We start from the raw sequence: 22,893 nt of genomic DNA on the forward strand, positions 1-22,893 counted from the left end.
ATTTTGTAGCCATTTTCTCCTTTCAAATGTTGCTAAATTGTATTGGTAAAAATCTACATAGTAAAAAAGAATCCAGATGAGAACAGCTCATTACATTCATTTATATCTTGGTCTCCTTTGGCTAAAGCTATTCTCCAAGCAGAAGATAACTTTCAAGATGTGCTACTTAGTTATTTTGTGGCAAGCCCTTCAATTTAGGATTGACTGAATGTTCCTTATGTTTAGATTATGCATTTACAGCAGGAATATTACAGGAGCAATGCTGTATATTTTATTGAATAATTTCAACAGGTTAAAAGTATGTCACATTGAGGTCTGTAGCGATAGCACAGCTGGTAGGGCATTTGCCTTGCACGCGGCCGACCAGGGGTTCGATTCCCAGCATCCCATATGGTCCCCTGAGCACCACCAGGAGTAATTCCTGAGTGCAGAGCTAGGGCCCAAAACAAAGCAAAAAAAAAAAAAAAAGTCACATTAGTGGTAACATTTGATTAAGGTGATGCCTGCTAAGCATTTGCAGTGTAAAATTATTTTGGGGGGCAGGGCACTTAATCACTCCTGGTGATGTTGGGAGGGACGAGAGCATATGGGGTACCAGGAATCAAAATTAGGCTAGCTTTTTGCAAGTGCCTTACCTGCTTTTCTATCCAGCCCCTCGTGAGAAATTTGGGGGGGAAGGGTTCCCAATTGGTAATGCTAAGGATTACTTCTGACTCAGAAATCAGCCTGGGGGCTGGAGCAATAGTACAGCAGGCAGGGCATTTGCCTTGCACGCCACCAATCTGGGTTCAGTTCCTAGTATCCTATATGGTCCCCTGAGTACTGCCAGGAGTGATTCCTGAGTGCAGAACTCCTGAGCATCGCCAGGTGTGACAAAGAAAGAGAGAGAGAAAAAGAGAGAAAGGAAAGAAAGAAGGAAAGAGGAAGGAAGGAAGGAAGGAAGGAAGGAAGGAAGGAAGGAAGGAAGGAAGGAAGGAAGGAAGGAAGGAAGGAGCGAGCCTGGGGGACCGTACTACAGGGCGTGCAGAGGATTGAACCCAAGTCAGGTGCATGCAAGGCAAGTGCTTTACCCACTGTAATATCATGCTCCAGCCCCTGGCGAGGAATTCTTATGAGTAATAACTTGTGGTGAGGGCTTCTATTGCCTTAGTGAAAGTTTAGAAAATTGTCCTTGCCATGTTACTGAAACTCATTATAACTTGAAGCTTTATGGTTCCTACCCTTCATATCCAAGGAATTGCCCTGTTTCTGAAGCCAGTGGATTTCTGAAAGCAAGAGAAACTGCTAAACTCAGGAACTGGAAGCCGGGTGAGAGAGGGATGCACCCCCTCCTTTCACCTCCTGCAGACTACAACTCACTAAAAAAAAATTCACAATGCTGGCTCCATCTGCAGGAAGAAGAAACAGAGATAGTCCCTGCTGGAAGAATATTTTTATAGCTAGAGTAAACACCCACTGAAATAAGACTCCGAACTCAGCTTCAGGAAGCTTCCTCATTCAGGAACTGCCTGTAAAGCAAACCAAAAACTAACAAAGGAGTCCTATAATCCTTGCAAGGAATCAAACTCATCGGTCTGCACATTTCTTTTGCTCCCTTCCATGGTCCTGAGAAGTTTGACAGCCACTCAGCATACGCTACTGATCAGTATGTGATAAGAAGATAGGAGCGTTTTCTGTGGCAGGATTTCTTTGTTGTTGTTGTTGTTGTTGTTGTTGTTTTGGGGCCACACCCAGCAAGAAGGTGCTCAGGGGACCATTTGGGATGCCCAGAATCCAAACTAGGTTAGCCGCATGCAAGGCAAACTGCCCTATTCGCTGTACCATTGCTAGGCCTTGTGGCAGGATTTCTTGGGAAAGATGACTATTTAGTTGTTACTTGTATTCTTTGATAGTTTCCTGAGTGTGGAGGGCAGGGCTTTCTCCTGGGGAAGTTGGGCAGCTGGGTGGGTGTTGGGCGCTATCTGACTACTTGAACTAAAATCTTCTTTGTGCGTGTGTAGCCATTTACTCAGTGTCTTCTCATTGCTCTTTTGGGTGCTGGAGGTGCTCTGCCTTCCTGTTCTCTGAGGATACCACTCTATTCTGAGTTGGGTGGGGATACCTAACCCTGACTTCACAGCCTGGTGCTCAGGGATCTCTGACAGTTGTGCTGACAGTTGTGCTGGGAGGGGCCCTTCAGAGCTGGGGATCAAATGAGAGCTGCCTGCAAGCACTCGAGCACTTTGAGCCATCTCCCCAACCCTCTTTTGTATTCTTGTTTGTTTGGTTTTGGTTTGGGGCCACACTTGGGGATTCTCAGGGGTCACTTCTGGTGGGCTCAGGGAACCATATGGGATGCTGGGATGCTGGGTCTGCCAGATGAAAGGCAAACACCCTGCCTGCCGTCAGTCTTTACAGCCCCTCTCTACTATATTCTTGTCTTGGTTATGGTTGCTGACTTACAGTTCACAGTGGAAGGGTTTTGATTAAATGCTGATTCTATTTTAGAGAGATACTTCTGCAGATCCATGGGGAAGTCAGTAATTTCATTCATTCACCAGAGCTGGCGAGATAGTACAGTGGGTATGGTACCACATATGATTCCCCCAAGCACTGCTGTGAGTAAGCTCTGAGTGCGGAGCCAGGAGTAAGCCCTTAGCACAGCTAGGTGTTGTCCAGAATCAAAGTAAGGGACTGTAGAGATATTACAGCAGGTAAGGTGTTTGCGTCGTAAGCAGCTGATCCAGATTTGATTCCTGACACCCCATATGGTTCCTGAGCCCCACCAGGAGTAAGTCCTGAACATGGCCACATGTGGCTCAAAAACAAAAGGATTGGCCACAGGGCCAAAGAGATAGTAACAGGGGGTTAGGTGCTTGCCATCCTTGCTCATGACCAACTAACTAATCCCCAGCACCATCAGGAGTGACTCCCTGAGTATAAGTCAGGAGAAAGCCCTGAACACAGGCAGATTTGAGCGCCCTCCCCCAGCCCCCGGCAAAAAAGAAAAAAGGGAAAAAGTCTGGTCACAGCCTATGGATTTGAGAAAACTTAACTAGGGCTGGGTGGGTAGGGTGCTTGCCTTGTACTCATAGAATCTGGGTTGGATCCCTAACACTTTGAAAAACTGCCAAGTGTGCCCCTCCCAACCAAAACAACGAAGATTTTCACAGCATAAAGTTTAGGTTTTGTTGATGTAACAGATATAGCCACCTATAGTGATTGATGAATAATAGATAATATATTATACATCAATTGGAAGATCACATCAGAAAAAAAATAGCGTAAGGCACCACTCTTGGAAAGATGAAGTAGCCTGCATCACACGTGTTCAGTACCATAAGTAGGTGCTCAATAAATACCTGAGTGGTTGGTAAAAGTCATAAATAGCACAGTTTTAATTGTCACATATATATATTTTTTTGCCTTTGGGTCACACCCAGCGATGCTCAGGGGCTACTCCTGGCTCTGCACTCAGGAATTACTCATGGCGGTGCCTGGGGGACTGTATGGGATGCTAGGAATCGAACCCAGGTTGGCTGCGTGCAAGGCAAACGCCCTACCTGCTGTGCTATCGCTCCAGCCCCCAAATTGCCACATATTCTTAAACCTTAGTGAAATACTTGTGTTTTGGGGGTGGAGCGATAGCACAGTGGATAGGGTGTTTGCCCTGCACGCGGCCTACCTGGGGTTCAATTCCCAGCATCCCATATGGTCCCCTGAACACCGCCAAAAGTAATTCCTGAGTGCATGAGCCAGGAGTAACCCCTGTGCATCGCCGGGTGTGACCCAAAAAATAAAAACAAAAACAAAAATGTATTTTTGTGGGTCAGGGAGACAGCTCTAAGTACGTGCTTTCCATAGTCTTGGTTTTGATTCCTGGCACTAAATGATCCCCTGAGCACCACTGGGTATGATTCAAAAACAAGACAAACAAATCTGTTCCTGAAATCTTTTTAGTAGTTGCTTATATTTCTCCGCCAGACTGGAGAAACTCCATTACTCCCTCGCAGGCTTCAGATGTTGCTGTTGATCCTATCTCTGTTGATTTCTTTCACTGCTTTCCTTCATCATTGTTCATCACTGCTCAACACCTAATCAGAATTTCATTTAAGCCATTCTCTGCAGTTTCGACAAACTACCCCTTATGCAGTGTAAAGTGTGTCTTGGAATCTAAGCCCAGCAGTGGACTGTGATCAGGCACTTGGTACCCAGAAAAGGAAGACACCTGTGAACAGCGTAAGAGAAAGCGTGTGGTGAGGAAACCCAGGCCCCAAACGCTGTTACCTAGACCTGTATCAGAATAACACCTGGTTGGGGCAGCAAGAGCTTAATGGGCTGAGCAGCTGAGTACATGCTTCACGTGAGGGAGCGCCAGGCTTCGTCCCTGGCATCACTGGGAGAGCCCAGCCGCAGCACTGCCAGGTGTAGCCGCAAAACAGAACCCCAACACAGTAACTCTTTGTAGTTGTGTGCCAGATTGGTTAGATTTCTGTCCTCCTTCGTCTTGAAAGGGCAGACTCCACGCTGGGATAGAGAACTTTTTCTGGTGAGGGGGTTTCAAGTTAAAGGAGTTGCTAGTGAAATCTGATTTCCATGGTGCCTCATGCTTTGGAGTAGAGAAGAAAGCGCTTAAACATTATGGCACAGTGGGTAGTGAGCTTGCCTTGCATGCAGTTGACCAGGTTCAGTCCCTAGCACCTCACATCATCCCCCGAGCCCGCCAGGAGTAATTCCTGAGCACAGAGCTAGGAGTAACCCCCGAACACTGCCAGGTGTGATGCCAAAAATGAAAGGCATGAATAACAACTTGTTTACCTCTTCTTTAAGCCATTGCTTGCCAGAGTTATCAACAGCATTTTTGTTGCTGTTAATGTTGTTGTTTTGCTTTCTTTTTATATAGTCAGTGAGATGTCTTTTTTTTTTGCTGACTACATGCACATATGTATTTTTAAATTTTATTTTCATAAAGTTTTTCATATTCAACATTTCAACACCAACTCTACCACCATTACACCTGCCCACCATAATCACTTCAAATTTTTCCACCACCACTCAAGCCTGCCCACAGGCAGATGCTAGATAATTTATTTTGTATTGCTTTGTTTTGAATAGTGTGAGATACTTGTAAGGGTCTATCTCACAGTGACTCGACAGAAAAGCAAAAAAATATGAGATTTCGCGCGACCACAAATGCAGCCCCGCACACACGGTCCGGAACATTTTTAAATAATTGGGGTCTGGAAACATTTCTGCCCCCAACTGCTCAGTTCCAAGATTCATTTGTGAGTCTCTGGATTATGGCCATTAATGCACTTAAATGGCACCCAGAGGCAGCTTGTGGGCGTGGCAGCCAGGACCCCAGAAGGGCAGGGACAGCCCAGTTCTAATCCTTTGAGGCCTGGCTTTTTGTTGCTTTGTTTTTGGATCATACTTCCATACCCAGGGCTCTATGCTCAGGGATCACTCCTGGTGGGGCTTAGGAAATCATATGGGGGGACGCCAGGGATTGAAACTGGATCAGTTCTGTGCAAGACAAATGTTCTACCTGCTGTTTTTTTGCTTCGACCCTCTAGCTTTTACAGTTTTATACAATGATTACTTAATATTTTATGACTTGTTTTGGGCTCAGTCAGACGTGTTAAAGTAACTCTGTAGACACTTTCCCTAAAAATTAAGATTGCACCTAACTTATTCTCCTACAGATTTCTGTGTTATAAAAGAGTTTGACTCAGTATTGGGGAGATAGTTCAATGGCCTAGTGTGTTTGCTTTTTTTGTGGAAGGATCTGATTAGATCCCTTGGTCTCCTGAGCATGTCAGGAATCAAGAACCACTGGATATGAGGGCTCCGCCCCACCTCACCCCCACACAAAAAAGTTTGACTCTTGGACTGGAGAGGTGGTTTAGAGCAGTTTGCCTTGCAGTGTGTGAGGCCCTGGGTTCAGTCTCCAGTGTCACAAACAAAAAGGAACTCCATGGCTTCAGTTTCCCCATCTTGATAAGAGATTGGAACTTTGGAAATTAAATGTTGTCACATAATTGTAGATTGTTTGTTGAAATATCAAATATTCTGAGTCAGCCTAAATTTTAAAGGAAATTTCAAAGGTGGTAAAAATTAAATATTTGTATCTTATCTATAGGAAGCAGAGTTGTGTTCTCATTGTTTAGCTAGGCACAGTCGCAGATTCTTAGGAGCAAAATTCTACCGTGGTAGTTCTGTTTGCAATTATGAATGTGAGTAAATGCAGAGGTCTACCTTCTAAAAATAGGCCAAGTTTTTGTAGGAATCCAGCCCAAATAGGGCTTTAAAAACTCTAGACTGTTGGATGTTACTGAAAAAATTACAGATCCTGAAGTAGATGCTTGCCACCTGCATTTTCATATCTTGAGGGACACTGGTTTCTACTTAATGAAGCTGTAACTGACATCTGTTTCAGGGGCCAGTGTCATAGTACAGTGAGTAGAGCACTTGCCTTGAATGTGGCTCACCTGGGTTTAATTCCTGACATCCCATATGGTCCCTGAGCTCACCAGGAGTGATTTCTGAGTGCAGAGCCAGGAATAAGCCCTGAGCACTGCTGGATGTGGCCCCCAAAACTAAATAAGTAAGTAAAATTTTATATAAATATAAATAAGTCAGTCTAAATTTTTTTAAGTAAGTCTTGGTTGAAAAGACAACCAGAGAAAGTGATTTGTAATTAAGTGACTTTCTCACTTTTGTCATAATCAGTTTTTTTCTCGGTCATATTCTGTAAAGATGCATGGATTTGGGATTTTTTTTTCCAGTGAAGCAAAATAGTTTTATTGAAAGAAATTTAGAGAGAGGGAGAGGGAGAGAGAGAGAGACAGAGAGAGAGAGACAGAGAGAGTGTTCTCCAAAGTGTAAAAGCAGAGACGCGTTCAAAGAGAGAACACAGGCTTAGAAGTGCTCAGGATTTTCTTTGTTGCACTCATTGATTTGTTGTTTTAGCTGTAGTCTTTGGCACATATGGCAGTGCTAGAGGGAAGGAGCATGCTTAGCCGGGATGGAACCCAGAACCTTATACATGCAAGGCATGTGCTGTGCCGCTTAGCCACATCCCTGGCCCCGTTGATTTTTTTTTTTCTCCTCCCTCTCTTTCCCTAGTGTTCACACAAAGTGTTTGCCAGGGGTCCCACTTCCAGGTTGTGGTGCTTAAACTTCTTTTCAGTTTCTAGTGTTTGCTGGGGGTTGCACCCCCTATTCTGTGGTGCCAGGGATTCCAGAGAGCAGAGCTGCCTGGACCACACTTGGCACATGTGTGACATTGAAGTTTGAACTTGTACTGTGTGCTAGCAAGGCTGGTGTGTGCTCTACGCCCTGGTTCTGTTTCTCCTGACACACCTCTAGGATTTTTAAAAATGAGGTTAGATGACAAGAGGCATCATATTTTCTTCCCTTACCTGGAGATGGTTCTGATCTCAGTATTACTTTTGGGTGGGGGTGGCGGGGGGTGTTGTATGTGTGTGTTATACTCAGTTTTATATAAGAGGCTGCACACTTTGTTGTGGTGTTGAGGATAGAAAAAAAGCCTGAGGCCAAGGAGCTCACAGCCTCACAGACTGAGAGCCTTGACTGTCCTCCACGTACAAGATTTATTGCTTAGAACCAGTAATCATCTGAAGAACAACAAAATCTTATCTGGGTTAAACTTTCTCACATCAGAGGGCCTTAGTATATTGAAACAACATCTGTGCAATGGGCTTTCTCAGGGGGAGATTGTTCCGGGGAGTGAGCAAGGATAAAGCAATTACCGGACCACTGCAGGGGCAGCATTCCACCTGGCACCAGCTTTCTGGGCTGAAATGTCCCGTAACCTGCCCATCCTGGCCTCCTTTTTCTGCCTTTCTTTTTTTTTTTTTCCTTTTTTTTTGGGGGGGGGGGCGTTACACCCGGTGATGCACAAGGGTTACTCCTGGCTCTGCACTCAGGAATTACCCCCGGGCAGTGCTTAGGGGACCATATGGGATGCTGGGATTCGAACCCGGGTCGGCCGTGTGCAAGGCAAACGCCCTACCCGCTGTGCTATTGCTCCAACCCCCTATCTGCCTTTCTTAACCCTTAGTCCCCAACACTTTTCTTTTGGGTGGCGGTAGGTTCATGCCTATTGGTGCTCAGAGCTCACACTCCTGGCATTGCTCAGGGGACCCTGTGGTGCTGGGATTCAAACCTGGGCCAGCCTAGTGCATGGCACCGGCCTTACCCTGCTGTGTCTCTCCAGTCTTTAACTTTGGTTTTGGGCCACAGTCAGCAGAGCTTGCACACTCCCAGCTGTGGTGCCAGAGATCAGACCTGAGACTCCTGCATGCAGAGCCGCTGCCCCACCCCTCTGAGCATTTCCCAGTCTCTGTTTTTGTTGGTTGTTGTAGGTTCTCAAGTCCTGCTCAGGGCCTCCAGATGATACTTGGTTAACAGTGTGGTGCTACTCTGGCCCAAAAGTGTTGAGGGTCACCAGAGTCACATGTGACAGAGCTTAAGTGACTGTGCAATGCCAAGGATCAAACCCAAACTGCATTATTTGAGCTACCTTTTTTATTTAGTTTTAAGAATACAGAAGTTGGGGGGAGGTGTGGAGTGATAATACAGTGGGTGGGGCATGGCTGGCCTGGGCTCTATCCTGGCATCCCATATAGGCCCCTGAGCACTGCTAGGAGTAACTCCTGGGCATTGCTGGTTGTGGCCCCAAAACCAAACGAAACAATGCAGAGGTCGGGGTGGAGGGTTGGGGAGTGCTTTGGAGAGATATTACAGTGGATTTGGTGTTTACTTTGCATGCACCCAACCCAGGTTCAATGCCAAGCACTCCATATGACCCCCTGTGCACCCCCCAAAAAAAATGCAGAGGGGCTGGAGTGATAGCTCAGCGGGTAGGGCATTTGCCTTGCACGCGGCCAACCCAGGTTCGATTCCCAGCATCCCATATGGTCTCCTGAGTTCAGCCAGGAGTAATTCCTGAGTGAAGAGCCAGGAGTGACCCCTGTGCATCGCCGGGTGTGACCCAAAAGCAAAAAAAAAAAAAATGCAGAAAAGGGACTGAATAGCTAGAACATGGGTTAAAATGCTTGTCTTGCATACAACTGACCTGTGTTTGGTCCCCAGCACCATATATGGTCTCCCAGCACTACCAGCATGTAGTACAGCAAGTAAGGCGCTAGCCTTGCTAACCTTAGTTTAATCCCTAGCACCTCTCTGTCCCCCAAGCACCATCACGAGTGATCCCTGAGGGCAGAGCCAAGAATAAGCCTTGAGGAGCAACAGATGTGACCAAAAACAACAATAGAAAGGACCAGAGCGATAGTACTGGGGGTAGGGTGTTTGCCATGTATGTGGCTGACCCAATTTTTATCCACAGCATCCCATATTGTCTCCCAAACACCACCAGAAGTAATTCCTCACTCAGTGCAAAGCCAGGAGTAACCCCTGAGCGCCAGGTGTGGCATCCTCCAAACAAATAAGTACATTAAAAAAAAAAAAAGATGGGGTGGAGCAATAGCACAGCGGGTAGGGTGTTTGCCTTGCGTGCGGCCAACCCGAGTTCGATTCCCAGCATCCCATATGGCCCCTGAGCACCACCAGGAGTAATTCCTGAGTGCAGAGCCAGGAGTAACCCCTGTGCATTGCCGGGTGTGACCTAAAAAGCAGAGAGAGAGAGAGAAAGAGAAGAGAGAGAGGGGAGAGAGAGAGAGAGAGAGAGAGAGAGAGAGAGAGAGAGAGAGAGCAGTTACAACCTATTGTTCCTATGAAAGGCAGTTTGCTAGCAGTACATGTTCACTCTAGAAATGTGGCCATGTTTCCCAGAGTGAAACATTACCAGGGATGCTGGAACAATGCAGGGGGTGATGTACTAGCTATATTAGCCTTGGTTCAATTGGAGGATGCTTTATTTGCGGAAGTAGTAGATTTCCCTGGGAGCACTGGGGTCAGCTGCACGTGAGGCAAGCACTTGAACTCCAGGCCAGCCCTTACTAAACTCGTATCCACCCTACTTAATCTGGGTGGGTTTGGGAATGTTTGGGCCATACCAGCTGTGCTCAGGAGTCATTGCTTGTGCTCAGGGGGCCATATGCAATGCCAGGGATCAGGCCAGAGTTGGCCATGTATAAGGCAAGTGCCTCAACCTCTGATCCCCCTATTTTTAATTTATTTTTTAAACACTTTTCTCCTTTTCACCACTTTGCTGTTGTGGTGCTTGCCAGGAGCTACACACTTTTTAGTTGCAGGCTGGTGCACCCTTGGCTGCAGTGCACAGACCCGGAACTGCACAGTCTGCAGGGGAAGGGGCTGATGCTTTGAATCAGGTCCCAGAGGCTGATCTCTGGGCCCCCTGGGAGTTTTTCTATTTGAAGGTAAAGGAGATGGTGGCAAAACCAGAGAGAGCTGACAGGGAAGTACTGGAAGCACTTCCAAAACCTTGCAGGAAGTGAGCTCTCTGGAGCTCTTCACCCCGCCCCCAGCCCACCTTCTGGTTAAATCAGTGCTCTATGCTTCTCCCCATTTCTCTGCTAGATCAGTTTGAAGAGGAGTCTTCCTCTTCCTCATTTTTTCCTACCTTCCAGTGGTTTTAAGTATAACTTAAGTGCACAAACACAACTGAGGTTTTCTTACCTCTTACCTTTAAAGGCCAGGAAACCCTTTCTCAGAAGCCACAAAGGAAAGTAGAGTGTGTGACATCACAATCCAAGAAAACCTCTGTCTGGGCCAGAGAGAGAGCTCAAAGACTGGGTGCGCGTGCGCGCTCGCGTGCACGAGCGCGCACACACACACACACACACACACACACACGCACCACACACCAAGAAAAACTCCAAACAAAAACCTCTATCAGTTTAGTCCCCCTTCCCCACCCCCTGTGATTAGAATACTTGAGCGTTTTCCCAGCAGGGCTGGGTTTGTTCCTTGATTAGAGACAGTCTGGGAAGTGTACGCACTAGTGACTCAAGAGAGTTTTCACGTCAGCTTTGTGCTCGCTATTATCCTGTGGTCCCTGCTTAGGAAAGCTGAGTGTCTGCCTTTCTCTCCTGATGTCTGCAGCTTATTCACCTGAGCTCTAGGTTACTACTTGATTGTATTAGAAGTTAAAAATTTGGGGCTGGAACGATAGCACAGTGGGTAGGGCGTTTGCCTTGCACGCAGCTGACCTGGGTTCAATCCCCGGCATCCCATATGGTCCCCCAAGCACCGCCAGGAGTAATTCCTGAGTGCAAAGCCAGGAGTAACACCTGAGCATCGCTGGGTGTGACCCAAAAAGGAAAAAAAAAAAAGAAGTTAAAAATTTGAGGCCAAGATATTGAGCGGGTAGGGCACTTGTCTTGCATGTGGCCTACCCAGATTTGATTGCCGGCACCCCATAATGGTCTCCCAAGCAGCCAGCTGTGCCCTCACATCACCCCCACCAAAAAAAAAAAATGATAAGGGAAAAGTAAAAACATGGAATTGTGAAGTTCAGAAGATAGTACTGGGGCTGATTTTGGGGTCTAATTGTTCTTTTGGAAATATCAGCCTTAAATTGGAATTTAGTTCTTTTTGATGGGAACAACTGGCAGTGTTCAGAGGGAATAAATACATTAATGCTCAGGGAACTATCCAGTGCTGGCAGTCAAATCCAGCGCTCCCACATGTGCAGAGTGCTCTCTAGCCCTTCCAGCTATCTCCCCACCCTGGGATTTCCTTTTTGGAATATTTGGTTTGGGGTCCACACCTAGCAATGTTTAGGGGCTTACTCTTGGCAGTGTGCTCAGCAGTCACTCCTGGCCGTGCTCAGGTGGCCCATATGAGATGCTTGGGTTCAAACTGGGACCAACTACATTCAAGGCGAGCACCTCAGCCCCCTGTACTATCTTTCTGACCTCCCTGGCTTTTTCGTTTCTTTTCTTTTCTTTCTTTCTTTTTTTTTTTTTTTTTTGGCATTTTGGGCTATACCCGATGGTGCTCAGGGGTTACTCCTGGCTTTGCCCTCAGGAATTATTCCTAGCGGTGCTCAGGGGACCATATGGGATGCTGAGAATCGAACCCGGGTTGACAATGTGCAAGGCAAACACCCTACCCACTGTACTATCACTTCAGCCTCCTGGCTTTTTCTTAAAAGTAAATTTCAACAGGGTAGACCCTTGCTTGCATGAGGCTGACTCGGCTCAGTTCCTGAAACTACATATTAGTGAGTAAATCCTGAGCATAGTCAAGTGTGTCCCAAAAGCAAACACACAAAAAAATTTAAATTAAATTCAAGGGCTTGAGTGATAGATAGTACAAGGGTTAATGTGCTTCCCCAGTTTGAAACCAGGCATTACACACGGTCCCTAAGACATCACCAGGAGTGAGCCCTGAACACCAGCTTTTTTTCAGGAGGCCTTTGCCCCACCAGTAAAAAAGTAAGAGCCAGAAGGGCGCTCGGGATGTAGGTCAGTGATAGAACACATGCTGCCCATATAGAGGCCCTGGGCTCGATCCCTGGCAGCCAAAGGAAAAAAGCAAGACAACAACAAAACCCAGCCAGATGGTAATCAGAATGTGTGGGTGGTTTCAAGTTTTAGAATAAAAGGCCTGTTCTCAGCTGCTGGACCTCTAGAGGGTGTTTTACAAACCACTCATCCCTGCTCTCCAGAATGGTTTGTGAAGTGAAGTTGCTTCCTTCCTGTTCAGAGCTCTCGTGACCTTGCAGAATTCAAGTCTATTCTCTGCCTTTTCTAGCCTAGCAGAGTCCAATTTATTATTGATTTCAATCAAACTGATCAAGGGGCTTGAAGATATCTTGTTTTGGATGTCATCTCTCTCTCTCTCTCCCTCACTCCCTGTCTGTTTTTGGACCACACTCAGCAGTGTTCAGAACTTACTCCTGGCCATGTGGTCAGTGGTTACTTTTGGAACACTTTGGGAACCTTATGGGGTACCAGAGATTGAACCTGGGTCGGCCTCATGCAAAGGCAAGCACCCTACCTGCTGCACTATCTCTCCGGCCCCTGGACATCATCCCTTGGAGAGAAATTCTATGGGTCCCTTTTCTCTTCTCTCTCTTTCTCTTTTTTTTGGGGGGGCGGGGGATCCATACCCCTTGATGCTCAGGGGTAACTCCTGGCTCTGCACTCAGGAATTACTCCTAACAGTGCTCAGGGGACCATATGGGATAACAGGGATCAAATCCAGGTTGGCCACGAGTAGGGCAAACCCACGGACCCGAGACCCAAGATCCCCTGACCCAAGATCCCTTTTCCTTAAAGGGGGGATCACAAATTAGAGGGTAAACTCAGCGGTTCACGTGATGCCAGTGTAAGTTCAAAACAAGACTAGACTTGCTGAGTTGTTCTTATTGGGGGCAAAATTGTGGAGGGCCCAAACTCTGTAGCTTTCTTACTCATTTATTCCTTCAAGTTCTTTTCAAATTTGGGGCTGGAGCAGTAGCACAGCGGGTAGGGCATTTGCCTTGCACGCGGCCGACCCAGGTTTGATTCCCAGCATCCCATATGGTTCCCTGAGTACTGTCAGGGGTAATTCCTGAGTGCAAAGCCAGGAGTAGCCCCTGTGCATTGCCAGGTGTGACCCAAAAAGCAAAAAAAAAAAAAAATTATTTTCAAATTGAACTTTAAAAAAAAAACTGATTCTTTGTAGTAGTCACAGAATTCATCTCTTGTTTTTGTTCCTTTGTATTCTGGCAGTCAATCCATTATTGTCCCACAATTTAGCTGGTTTAATTTTCTCTTCTATTCTTCCTGTCAAAATCAGAGCTGAGGCTTGAGGGACAATGTGTTGGTTAACTTTTAGGCTCTTATGAACCCCTGCTCTTCCCACTCTACAATCTCTTCTTATTTTCAGACATTGAGATTTAGCATGAGGTATGTTAGCGATTGTGGTGACTATTCTCAGATCAGTTCCTTCCCAGAACTGCGAGGGAGTGTACTTGCACTGTAAGGGAGCGAGGGTGCTCTTGTCCCTCCACCATCAACTGTCTATCCAGTTCAAGTTCAAGGCTTCAATGGGAATGTACTTGGCGAGTGAAGGAGGTGCCAGGAGACCACTGGGACCATACAGAAGTCAGGGCAGCAAGAAGGGCAGGAAGGTCAGAAGATGAAATCAGAAAGCCTTCGGAACAACACATCATAGAAACTGTTTATGTTAGAATTTTGAGTTTGGGGGCTGCAGCAATAGCACAGCAGGTAGGGCATTTGCCTTGCACACAGACAACCTGGGTTCAATTCCCAGCCTCCCATATGGTCCCCTGAGCACCACCAGGAGTCATTCCTGAGTGCAGAGCCCAGGAGTAACCCCTGTGTATCACCGGGTGTGACCCAAAAAGCAAAAAAAAAAAGAATTTTGAGTTTGACTTGGTGGCACAGTGGGGGTGGGGGGGGCGTTATGCCCAAGGGGCTCGAAGTTTACTCCTCAGCGGTGCTTGGGACCATGCAGTGCCAGATATTGAACCCGGTCTCTGGTGTGCAGAATATGCACTGGGCCCATTGACTTAGCTCTCTGGCCCCATGGTAGGACTTTGTATTTTATGTTAAGTGAGATGGGAAGTCAGTGGGGATTTTGGAGCTGTTATTACTTCCAATTAAAAAAATAAATTACTGCGGCTGCGTGGAGAATAGCTTGGATGATCAGGGCAAGGGTAGAACAGAGAGGCCACTTAGGAGCCTATTGTAGTAATTCAGGCCAGAGATGACAAGATGACGTGTGAAATTATTACCTATCTCCAAGAAAGGTTGGGAGCCCTAATTAAGAAAACATGGCCAAAGCCTGCGTACAGCTGGAATCACAGTAGCAGGCTCCTGTGTTGGTTAATTTCCTTCCTTTCCTTGATGTGTGCCCTCAGCTATATTAGGATTATAAGGGAGAGGTTATTAAATCGAGATCAGCATTCACCGGGGAAGGGATTGTAAACCATACCTTGTCATTTGACCTCAACTGAAGACTTATTTCTCGAGGCACGGGAGTTGGCACACCAGCTTCCTTCTGTTATCTCACCCACCAGAGACCCACAAAGACTGCGTCTGTGCCAGAACTCCTGGGCAGTTCTCTTCTCATCCAGGCATTCAGTTTTCCTCCATTTGCTATCTTAGACACAGTTGGAGCTGAAGAACTTTCACAAAGTATCCTTTCAGCTGCCTGGCTTTGCCAGCTGGAGCTTTCTGATACTCATCATGACAGGGTACTTTCACATACCTGAGAGTGCCTGAGAGAAATAAAGAGGTTTTGTCCTCTTTGTTTAACATTCCGGCTTTGTCCCGCTCCTCTTTTGCTGTGATATAAAACTGGACATGCCACCTTCTTTGCTGGGTTTTGCAGCATAGGAATTTCACGTGACTTACTCCATTACGCTGAGTCGAGAGCAGCATGGTCCATGGCACACAGACGGTTGCATCGGTGTCTGCCGCCCTGGGCAGCTCGATTCAGTAACCTCTCCCTTATAATCCTAATATAGCTGGGGGCACACGTCAAGGAACGGAAGGAAATTAATCAACACCGGAGCCTGCTACTGTGAATTTTGCCGCCGTTTATGTCCCTTTGGTGGACGTCACTGATGAAGCCATGCTGGTACGGCTGTCGGAACCGCTGCTCAGAGAGCGCAGCGGGCAGCCTGCCGCGTCTGTGGTTTTCTCTGGGCGCCGTGCAGTTTATTTTTCACTCTCATTTTTGGATTCAGGAGGTCTAATTGTATGATTGGCAGATGGAAAGGTGAATCCTCAGAACCTTGCAAGCAGAATCTGCTTCAGCAGTTGTTAGTTTTGCTTCTTTTGCTTTGTGACTCTTTAGTTTGGGGGAGGGACCCTGGGTGGTGCTCAGGAGGCCTGGGGTGCATGTGGGTGATTGTCAGCCAACTGGGCTGTCAATTCAGTGCAAGGGCCTAAGGATGTGATTCTGCACCGGCCCTGTGTACAGAGGGTATCCCAGGTTACCCCTGCAGTGCTTGGGGGCCTGCCAGACTGTACTTGGTGATGTTTGGGGGACCATGTGGTGCTGGGATTAGGGATCAAACCCAGGTCAGATACCTGCCATGCACGTGGGCAGGCATGCCAGCTCCCTTTTTTTCTTTGCAAAGTAAGATCAGATCATTTGTCACAAGTCGATGTTTGGGCGCTTTTGCAGCTCATCCACTGTGCTGCCTCTGGCCCTGTCTGACTGTCCCAGGACCCAACCAGTGCTGTAAAGGAACTAAGTAGGCGCTATTTGGACCCGCTCTTTGCAGGAGTACGGCCCTGTTTTGCCTCAGTTAGAATGGGCCCGTATCATTCTGTTCTGCCGTAGCTGGGGCGCAGATGAAAGTGCACTGCTGGTCTGGCAGCCCCATGGGCCTGTGCGGAAGGAGTAGGGAGAGGCAGCCTGTAGGAAATGCAAATGCCAGTGCGTGCATCTATAACTCGTAAGCACAAGACACTCCAGACACACCTGTATTGAACCAGATTTCCCAGCATTTCCCCTTTCATACATCTGTGCAGACTGAAAGAGCATTTTTTGTCATAGTACTAAGTGGGAGCAACTGGCTGCTGCACATTAAGATGCAGGCACATTTTCCACGAGCCTGCTGTTAGTTGGTCTCTTACCTGTCTGGGTGTGGGCCTCTACTGCCCGTGTCCGGCGTCCCCGGGATCTCTGTCCCTGACTCTGTCTCTTGTCCATTCCAGTGTGAGTGACTGCCTCATGTGGTGTTGATGCCCGTCTGCCATGCTCGCCTGTCTACCAGGGCCAGCTGACCTGTCCTTTCAGTTTCTTTCTCACACGCAGATGAACACTGGACTTCAGAAATGTAAGTAACCCACACCATGGAGGGGTGATGCCATCCCAGTCTCTTGTCCTCACATTTGGGGTCTTCTCGAGGGGTGGATGTGGTGACCCCCCCCAATACCGTCCCAGTTATTCTTCAGTAGAGACCACAAGACAGCAGCTGTAAAATCTGTGAGCACTGTCAGACACTGTAATGATCCGAGATCCTCCTCAGTTCCTCAGCGTGGTTGTCATCATTGTTGCTGGTAGTTCTCTGTCGAGCACCATAGCCCTAAGGAACTTGACAGGGTGTATGTACATGTCACCTCCCAGAAAAGTGTTTGTTGCCACCCCCTTCGCAGACAGCCCCAGGAAGTGAATGAAAATTCTCAATTCAGCTCACTTGTCGTATTTCTTAAACTGCTCACACGGTCCTGCGGCTTTGAACCCTCTGAGCACTTTCACAAACACAGACCGCTCCCTTTGGTTCTGCTCTCTGTCTTCGGAGCCGGTGGTGACCTCAGTTCACAGAGTGCAGCTTTCAGCTCCAAAAGGGACGGCAGGGCCAGGACAATAATACAGCAGGGAAGGTTCTTGCCTTGCACCTGTCGGAGATTAGTTTGATCCATGGCACCACATATGGTCTCCCAAGCTCATCAGGAAATGATTCCCTGAATGCAGAGTCAAGTGTGAGCCCTGAGTACAGCGAGGTGTAGCCTCAAAATAAATTTTAAAAATAGGGGGCTGGGACCATAGTACATGTGTTTGTCTTGCATGCGGCCAACCTGAATTCAATCCCTAGCATCCCATCTGGTCCCCTGAGCACCACCAGGATCAATTTCTGAGTGCAGAGCCAGGAGTAACCCTTGAGCATCGTTGGGTGTGACCCCCAAAGCAATAAATAAACAAATAAATAAATAAATAAATAAAGGGACAGGAGACTAATTATCTCAGTCTCTCCTGGCATATTGGTAGTATATGTGTTTTCCACAAGATTGATCTTAAGAGAACTATTATATTAGATGCCTGGAATTGGGGCTTTAGGCTTCATATTTTCTCAGTCTGACCCTCTATCCCAATACTATACAGTGTACAAGAGAGATTCCAAACCCCTTCCCCCCAAAGAAGGAGGGGGCGGAGTGATAGTGCAGCAGGTAAGTTGCATGCTGCCAACCTGGATTTTGATCTCTGGCACCACATATGGTATCTCAAGCTCTGCCAGGAGTGATCCCTTAGCACAGAGACAGGAGGATATGCTGAGCACAACCAGGTATTACCCCTTACCCCCCAAAGAAACCCCCAAATTTTGGGAGCTGGAGTGCTAATACAGCAAGTAGGTCATTTTCCTTGCAAATGGTCAACATGGATTCAATCCTCAGCATCCCATATGGTCCTGAGAACTGCCAGGTGCAATTGCTGATTGTGGAGCCAGGGGTAAACCCTGAGTGTTGCCGGGTGTGGCCCCAAAATGAAACAAGCAAAAACAAAAAACAAAAACAAAAAGGTGGGGGGAGAGATTCCATTCCTGGCTCTTCTAGTATAAAAATAGCCCTAACTTCAGGATTGACAGACCTTTCTTTCCAAGCTGAAAGAAGAAATCAGTGAGGCAGCTAGACTTACCCTTTCATAGAAAAGGCGCTTCGGCACCTTCTTTGAATCCTTTATGATGGAGTTGGCCATGTAGCAAGTATTCTTCTTGTCCTTGGCCAAGGGTCTCCACTGCATCTGTCCACTTTGCTATTGTTGGGCAGAGGCAGCTCTAAAACACATGTAAACAAATAAGTGTGACTACGTTGTAATAAAACATTTCTACTAAACCAGCAGCTGGGCTTTGTTCTGCAGGCTGTAATTGGCTGGTCCTGTTCTCTGGCATCTACCCCTGCTCAGTGGCACAGCCTTCGGAAGTTAGAAAGTCTAGCCTCTTTCTAGCTTCTTTTTTTGTTTGTTTGTTTGTTTTTTGTCCCACACACAACAGTGCTCAGGGCTTACTCCTAACTCGGCTTAGGAATCACTCCTGGCAGGTTCGGGGCACCATATAGGGGGTTAGGGATCAAACTCAGTCAGCTGCGTGCAAGGCAAGTGCCTTCCTCACTGTCCTATCTTGCCTCAGAGTTTACCCTTGCATCAGAGTTCACCCTCTTGACTTTGAGAGAGAATAGGAGTCCGAGCCCAGCTATTTCTGGAATTTGTGGAACCAACTTATAGAACAATAAGGTATCTTCCTTCCTTTGTCTTCTTCTGGAGCTGCTGGCTGCAGCGAGCAAGCTCTGCTCTACCAGCGTTCTCCCCAGACGTTTTCTTAATCAATGATAATTTTGCAATGAAATTTCATATGTTCATCCCTGCTCACCCAAATCTGCCAATTGCATTCTGACTGCTTCTCAACCTCCAGGTGTACAGTCAGGCTCAATAAATGTTTCTGGGCAAAAGGCTGAAATAATCAAAAATCCTTGGTCTATGAACCAAATTTTAGACAATTTTGACCTCCTGGTTATAGGTAGTCTTTAAGATTTAAGGTAAATGTCAAAATTTGCCTTTTTTCTTCTTTGTGGACTTATCTGCCCCCTTGTGGAAGAACCTAGAAACGATAAATTGGCCTGTAAACTAGATAAAACTCAGAATTATCAGAAACTTGCTAATCTAATAGTTGTTGAAGGCTTACTGTGGTTTTTTTTTGTTTGTTTTTTTGTTTTTGCTTTTTTGGTTCACACCCAGCGATGGTCAGGGGTTACTCCTGGCTTTGCATTTAGGAATTACTCCTGGTGGTACTTGGGATATCTGATGCCAGGAATTGAACTCGGGGAACTTGAGTTGGCCGCGTGTGCAAAGCAAATACCCTACCTGCTGTACGGTTGCTCCGGCCCCCATTTTCATTAATTCTTCAGTTACATACAGGAGGCTTCTTGTTCTTTTGTTTGGGGACTTGCCCGGCAGTGCTAGAAGCTGCTCCGGGCTGTTTGGAATCAGACCTGAGGTTCCTATGGGTAAAGGCTGTCTTTAGCCCTTTAAGCTTCTTCTCAAAGGCCTGATGGCAGACTCTTAGCAGTCTTTAAAGAATGAGACAGAGGGGTCAGAGAAGTAACTCGGTGGGATAAATGTGTGCTTTGTATGCAGGAGGCCTGGGTTCTATCCCCAGCACTGCATAGAGTCTCCTAAGCACCACTGGGGCTGGTTTGGCCACAAAACTACAACCAAATAACCAAACAGCCAACAAAAAAAACCCTGTAAGTAACCAACAAAAAAAAAAAACCCTTTAGTTGTGTGTTACATTACTGTTTCATGACTGGGGTTAGATTTCAGACCCTGTGTTTGATTTTTTTTCTTTTTTTTTTTTCTTTTTTGGGTCACACCCGGCAATGCACAGGGGTTACTCCTGGCTCATGCACTCAGGAATTACTCCTGGCGGTGCTTGGGAACCATATGGGATGCTGGGAATCAAACCCGGGTCGGCTGTATGCAAGGCAAACACCCTACCCGCTGTGCTATTGCTCCAGCCCCCAGACCCTGTGTTTGAACCACAGCACCTGTGCCTTTCCTGCTGTAAGTTGAAGTCCCTGCTGCATATAGCACCCAACTGTCTTTGTTTATTTTGATGGGTGGGTGCTGGGGAATCTAACACAGGACCTCACACATCCAAGGCAAGTACTCTGCTCACCCATATCCACAGCACTGACTATGTTTTCTGATTTTCAGAAGGAAGTTCAGGCTCAGGCAATTTCTACTCCCTTTTTCTAGAATAGACTGTAGTACCTTCTCCTACATTTAACTCGAATTCAAATCGATAGGGGCCTGTGGTTTGGGCTTCCTGCTGAACTAGCCTGTGTCCTGTCTTGGCCGACTCTGCCAGACCTGCTACCCTGCATGATAACTAGTAACTGGCATGCTTCCTGTTAACAGAGCGTTTCTCTACCCACGAAGCCTCTTGATCATCATAGTCCTGTGAGCCAGGACTACTAAGTCTCATCGCTGTTTATAAGTGATGAGTGACTTGTCTCCTCAGTCATCAGGCAGTAAGACCAGTGCTTCTCAACTGAAAGGGGAGAAAAGGCCAGTTAAAATGTATAGCCCCCACACACAAAAAAATTAAATTAAAATGCATAACCCCTGGGACCAGAGAAAGAGTAGAGGGTAAAGCTGGATAGTGGGCAGGGAGCTCACATTGCATGCAGCCTATCCGACTCAATCCCCCAGCATCCCGTATGATCCCCTGAGCACTGCCAGGAGTAAGTCCTGAGTGCAGAGCCAGGAGTAACCCCTGAGCTTCACAGGGTTTGGCCCCCAAACACACAAACCAAAAACAAACACCCTATTGAGCATCACTACCAAGTGTGTGTGTGTGAGATCCCCCAGGCACGAATGACAGGGAGGGGCTGGAGGGAGAGTACAGCCGGTAGGTGCCTGCCTCATGTGCAGCCAGCCCTGCCACCACCAAGAGTGGTCCCTGAGCACAGAGCCAGGAGTTTGCCCTGAACGCAGCCAGGTGTGACCCAAAAAACAGTGAATAATAAAGCCACAGCTGGGGTCAGAGCTCAAAAGACTGGAGTGCATGGTTTATATGAGGAGCCCCAGAAACAGCCCCTTCCTCTGGGTATGTTCAGAAGCCAAGAAGAGGATCCACTCTGACTGCTGGCTTTAGTTGACTGCCCTTAGCACTGCTGTAGGTGGAGGCGGGGAAGAGTAGAAGAGTTTAGGCTTGTCCTTGGCCTCTGCCTGTGAAAACCCACCTGAGACTGGAAATTACTTGGAAACAAAGGAACTCCTATTACCCAGAAAGCCCCTGTGCCACTTGGCTTTCAGAAAGGAAGCTGGGGCTGGAGCGATAGCACAGCGGGGAGGGCGTTTGCCGTGCACGCGGCTAACCCCAGCATCCTATATGGTCCCCCAAGCCACTGCCAGGAGTAACCCCTGAGCCCCACTGGGTGTGACCCAGACAAGCAAAAGAAAGAAAGAACACGTGTCAGTGTGGAGGAAAGCCCAGGGCAGACCTTGCTGTCTGCCAGCACCTACGCTGAGGCTCCGCTGAATTTTCTCACCAGGTCTGCTGTCAGGGGGGCACTGGGCTTCAGAGGGGCTGTCCAGCAGCTGTAATGGCATTCTGGAGCCTTGACTTTAGAGAGCGGGCCAGTGATTCTAGATTTTGTTGTCTGGGAGTATGTAGGCAGGATCCAAAAGTATGAAGCCTGCAGGGTCAGTGGCTTCTGAGCAGAAGCAACTGGACTCTGCTCTTTGCACTTTGATCCTGCTCATCAGCCAGTGCGACCTAGTGGGTGAGAGATCTCTGGCCTTCCCCTCCTTCCCCCCACCTTCAGGTGTCCCTCACATAAACCCATTCCAAGATCTTCTCTGAGTCAGCCACCTTACCAGCACTTTATCAACGGAACATCAGTAGGGTTTTTTCCTCGTTTTGCGGTAGTGGGGTTCGGGACCTCACACGTGGGCGCCTCTGTTCTTTACTCGGGACACATCGCCAGCCCTTAAGTGGGTTGACTTCCCTGCTTGGCTCACAGCACTGCGCCAGTATTTGAAAGCACAGCCCCTTGCCTTGCCTTGCCTTTGCCCTTCTTCCCTGAGTTTTGCCTTGATGCGCTTGGGGGGAGTCTCTCTGCTCTGGGACGTGAGCTTGTCTTTTCCTGCTCCTCAGAACAGCCGTGTCCAGCGCTTCCTGCCAGCTAACCAGCAGCGCGCCCCAGCCAGGGCCCCCATGCCCTTTCCTTCCAGCATATGCACTGGCCCTGTTCGGTGCCAGGTGATGGCAGTGACGTCGTTTAGGACAGGGTCTCCCTTCGGCCAAGCCAGCTGAGGCCCCAAGCCTGGCGCTCAGTCACCTTAGGCCTCCGTCTGTCCTGACAGCCTTGTGCAAGGGGGTGGAGAAGAAAGGAGGGTGCCACGAGCCGTGCCTGGGCTCCCAGCCAAGTCCCTGTCGCTGCGTGCAGGGGCAGTTGTGGACCTGCTCGCGCAGCAGGCCTTTATTCAGCACCTCCTTTGTCCACCCAGGGGCGACCCTCCCTCTGAGGAAGGAGAGCAGAGCAGGGACCCCTGGAGGGAGCCTGGCACCCTTAGAGAGCCCTTGTTCTTGGAACGTTTTCCTTTCTGACTGGAAGTCTGACATCCGCTGCAGCCCCCCCGCTGGGAGGCCACTGGAGATGAGAACAAAGAGACGGTTAACATGGCTGAGGCCCTGGGGTGGGCATTTCCGCAGTC

The 22,893-nt window shown here is 47.8% G+C and overlaps 1 protein-coding gene across 3 annotated transcripts in view; it reads left to right on the top strand.

Moving 5' to 3' along the window:
• FAM222B (family with sequence similarity 222 member B) overlaps positions 1-22,893 on the top strand; it is an 81,275-nt gene that overhangs the window by 51,313 nt on the left and 7,069 nt on the right. For all 3 annotated transcript variants that reach the window (XM_004605018.2, XM_012931954.2, XM_055131811.1), the window contains exon 2: positions 16,614-16,735. In XM_004605018.2, the coding sequence (XP_004605075.2) occupies positions 16,654-16,735 (82 nt within the window). In that variant the 5' untranslated portion in view covers positions 16,614-16,653. The remainder of the gene's footprint in view (positions 1-16,613; positions 16,736-22,893) is intronic.

Source organism: Sorex araneus, chromosome 3, assembly GCF_027595985.1.
Source record: "Sorex araneus isolate mSorAra2 chromosome 3, mSorAra2.pri, whole genome shotgun sequence".
Taxonomy (NCBI): Eukaryota; Metazoa; Chordata; class Mammalia; order Eulipotyphla; family Soricidae; genus Sorex; species Sorex araneus.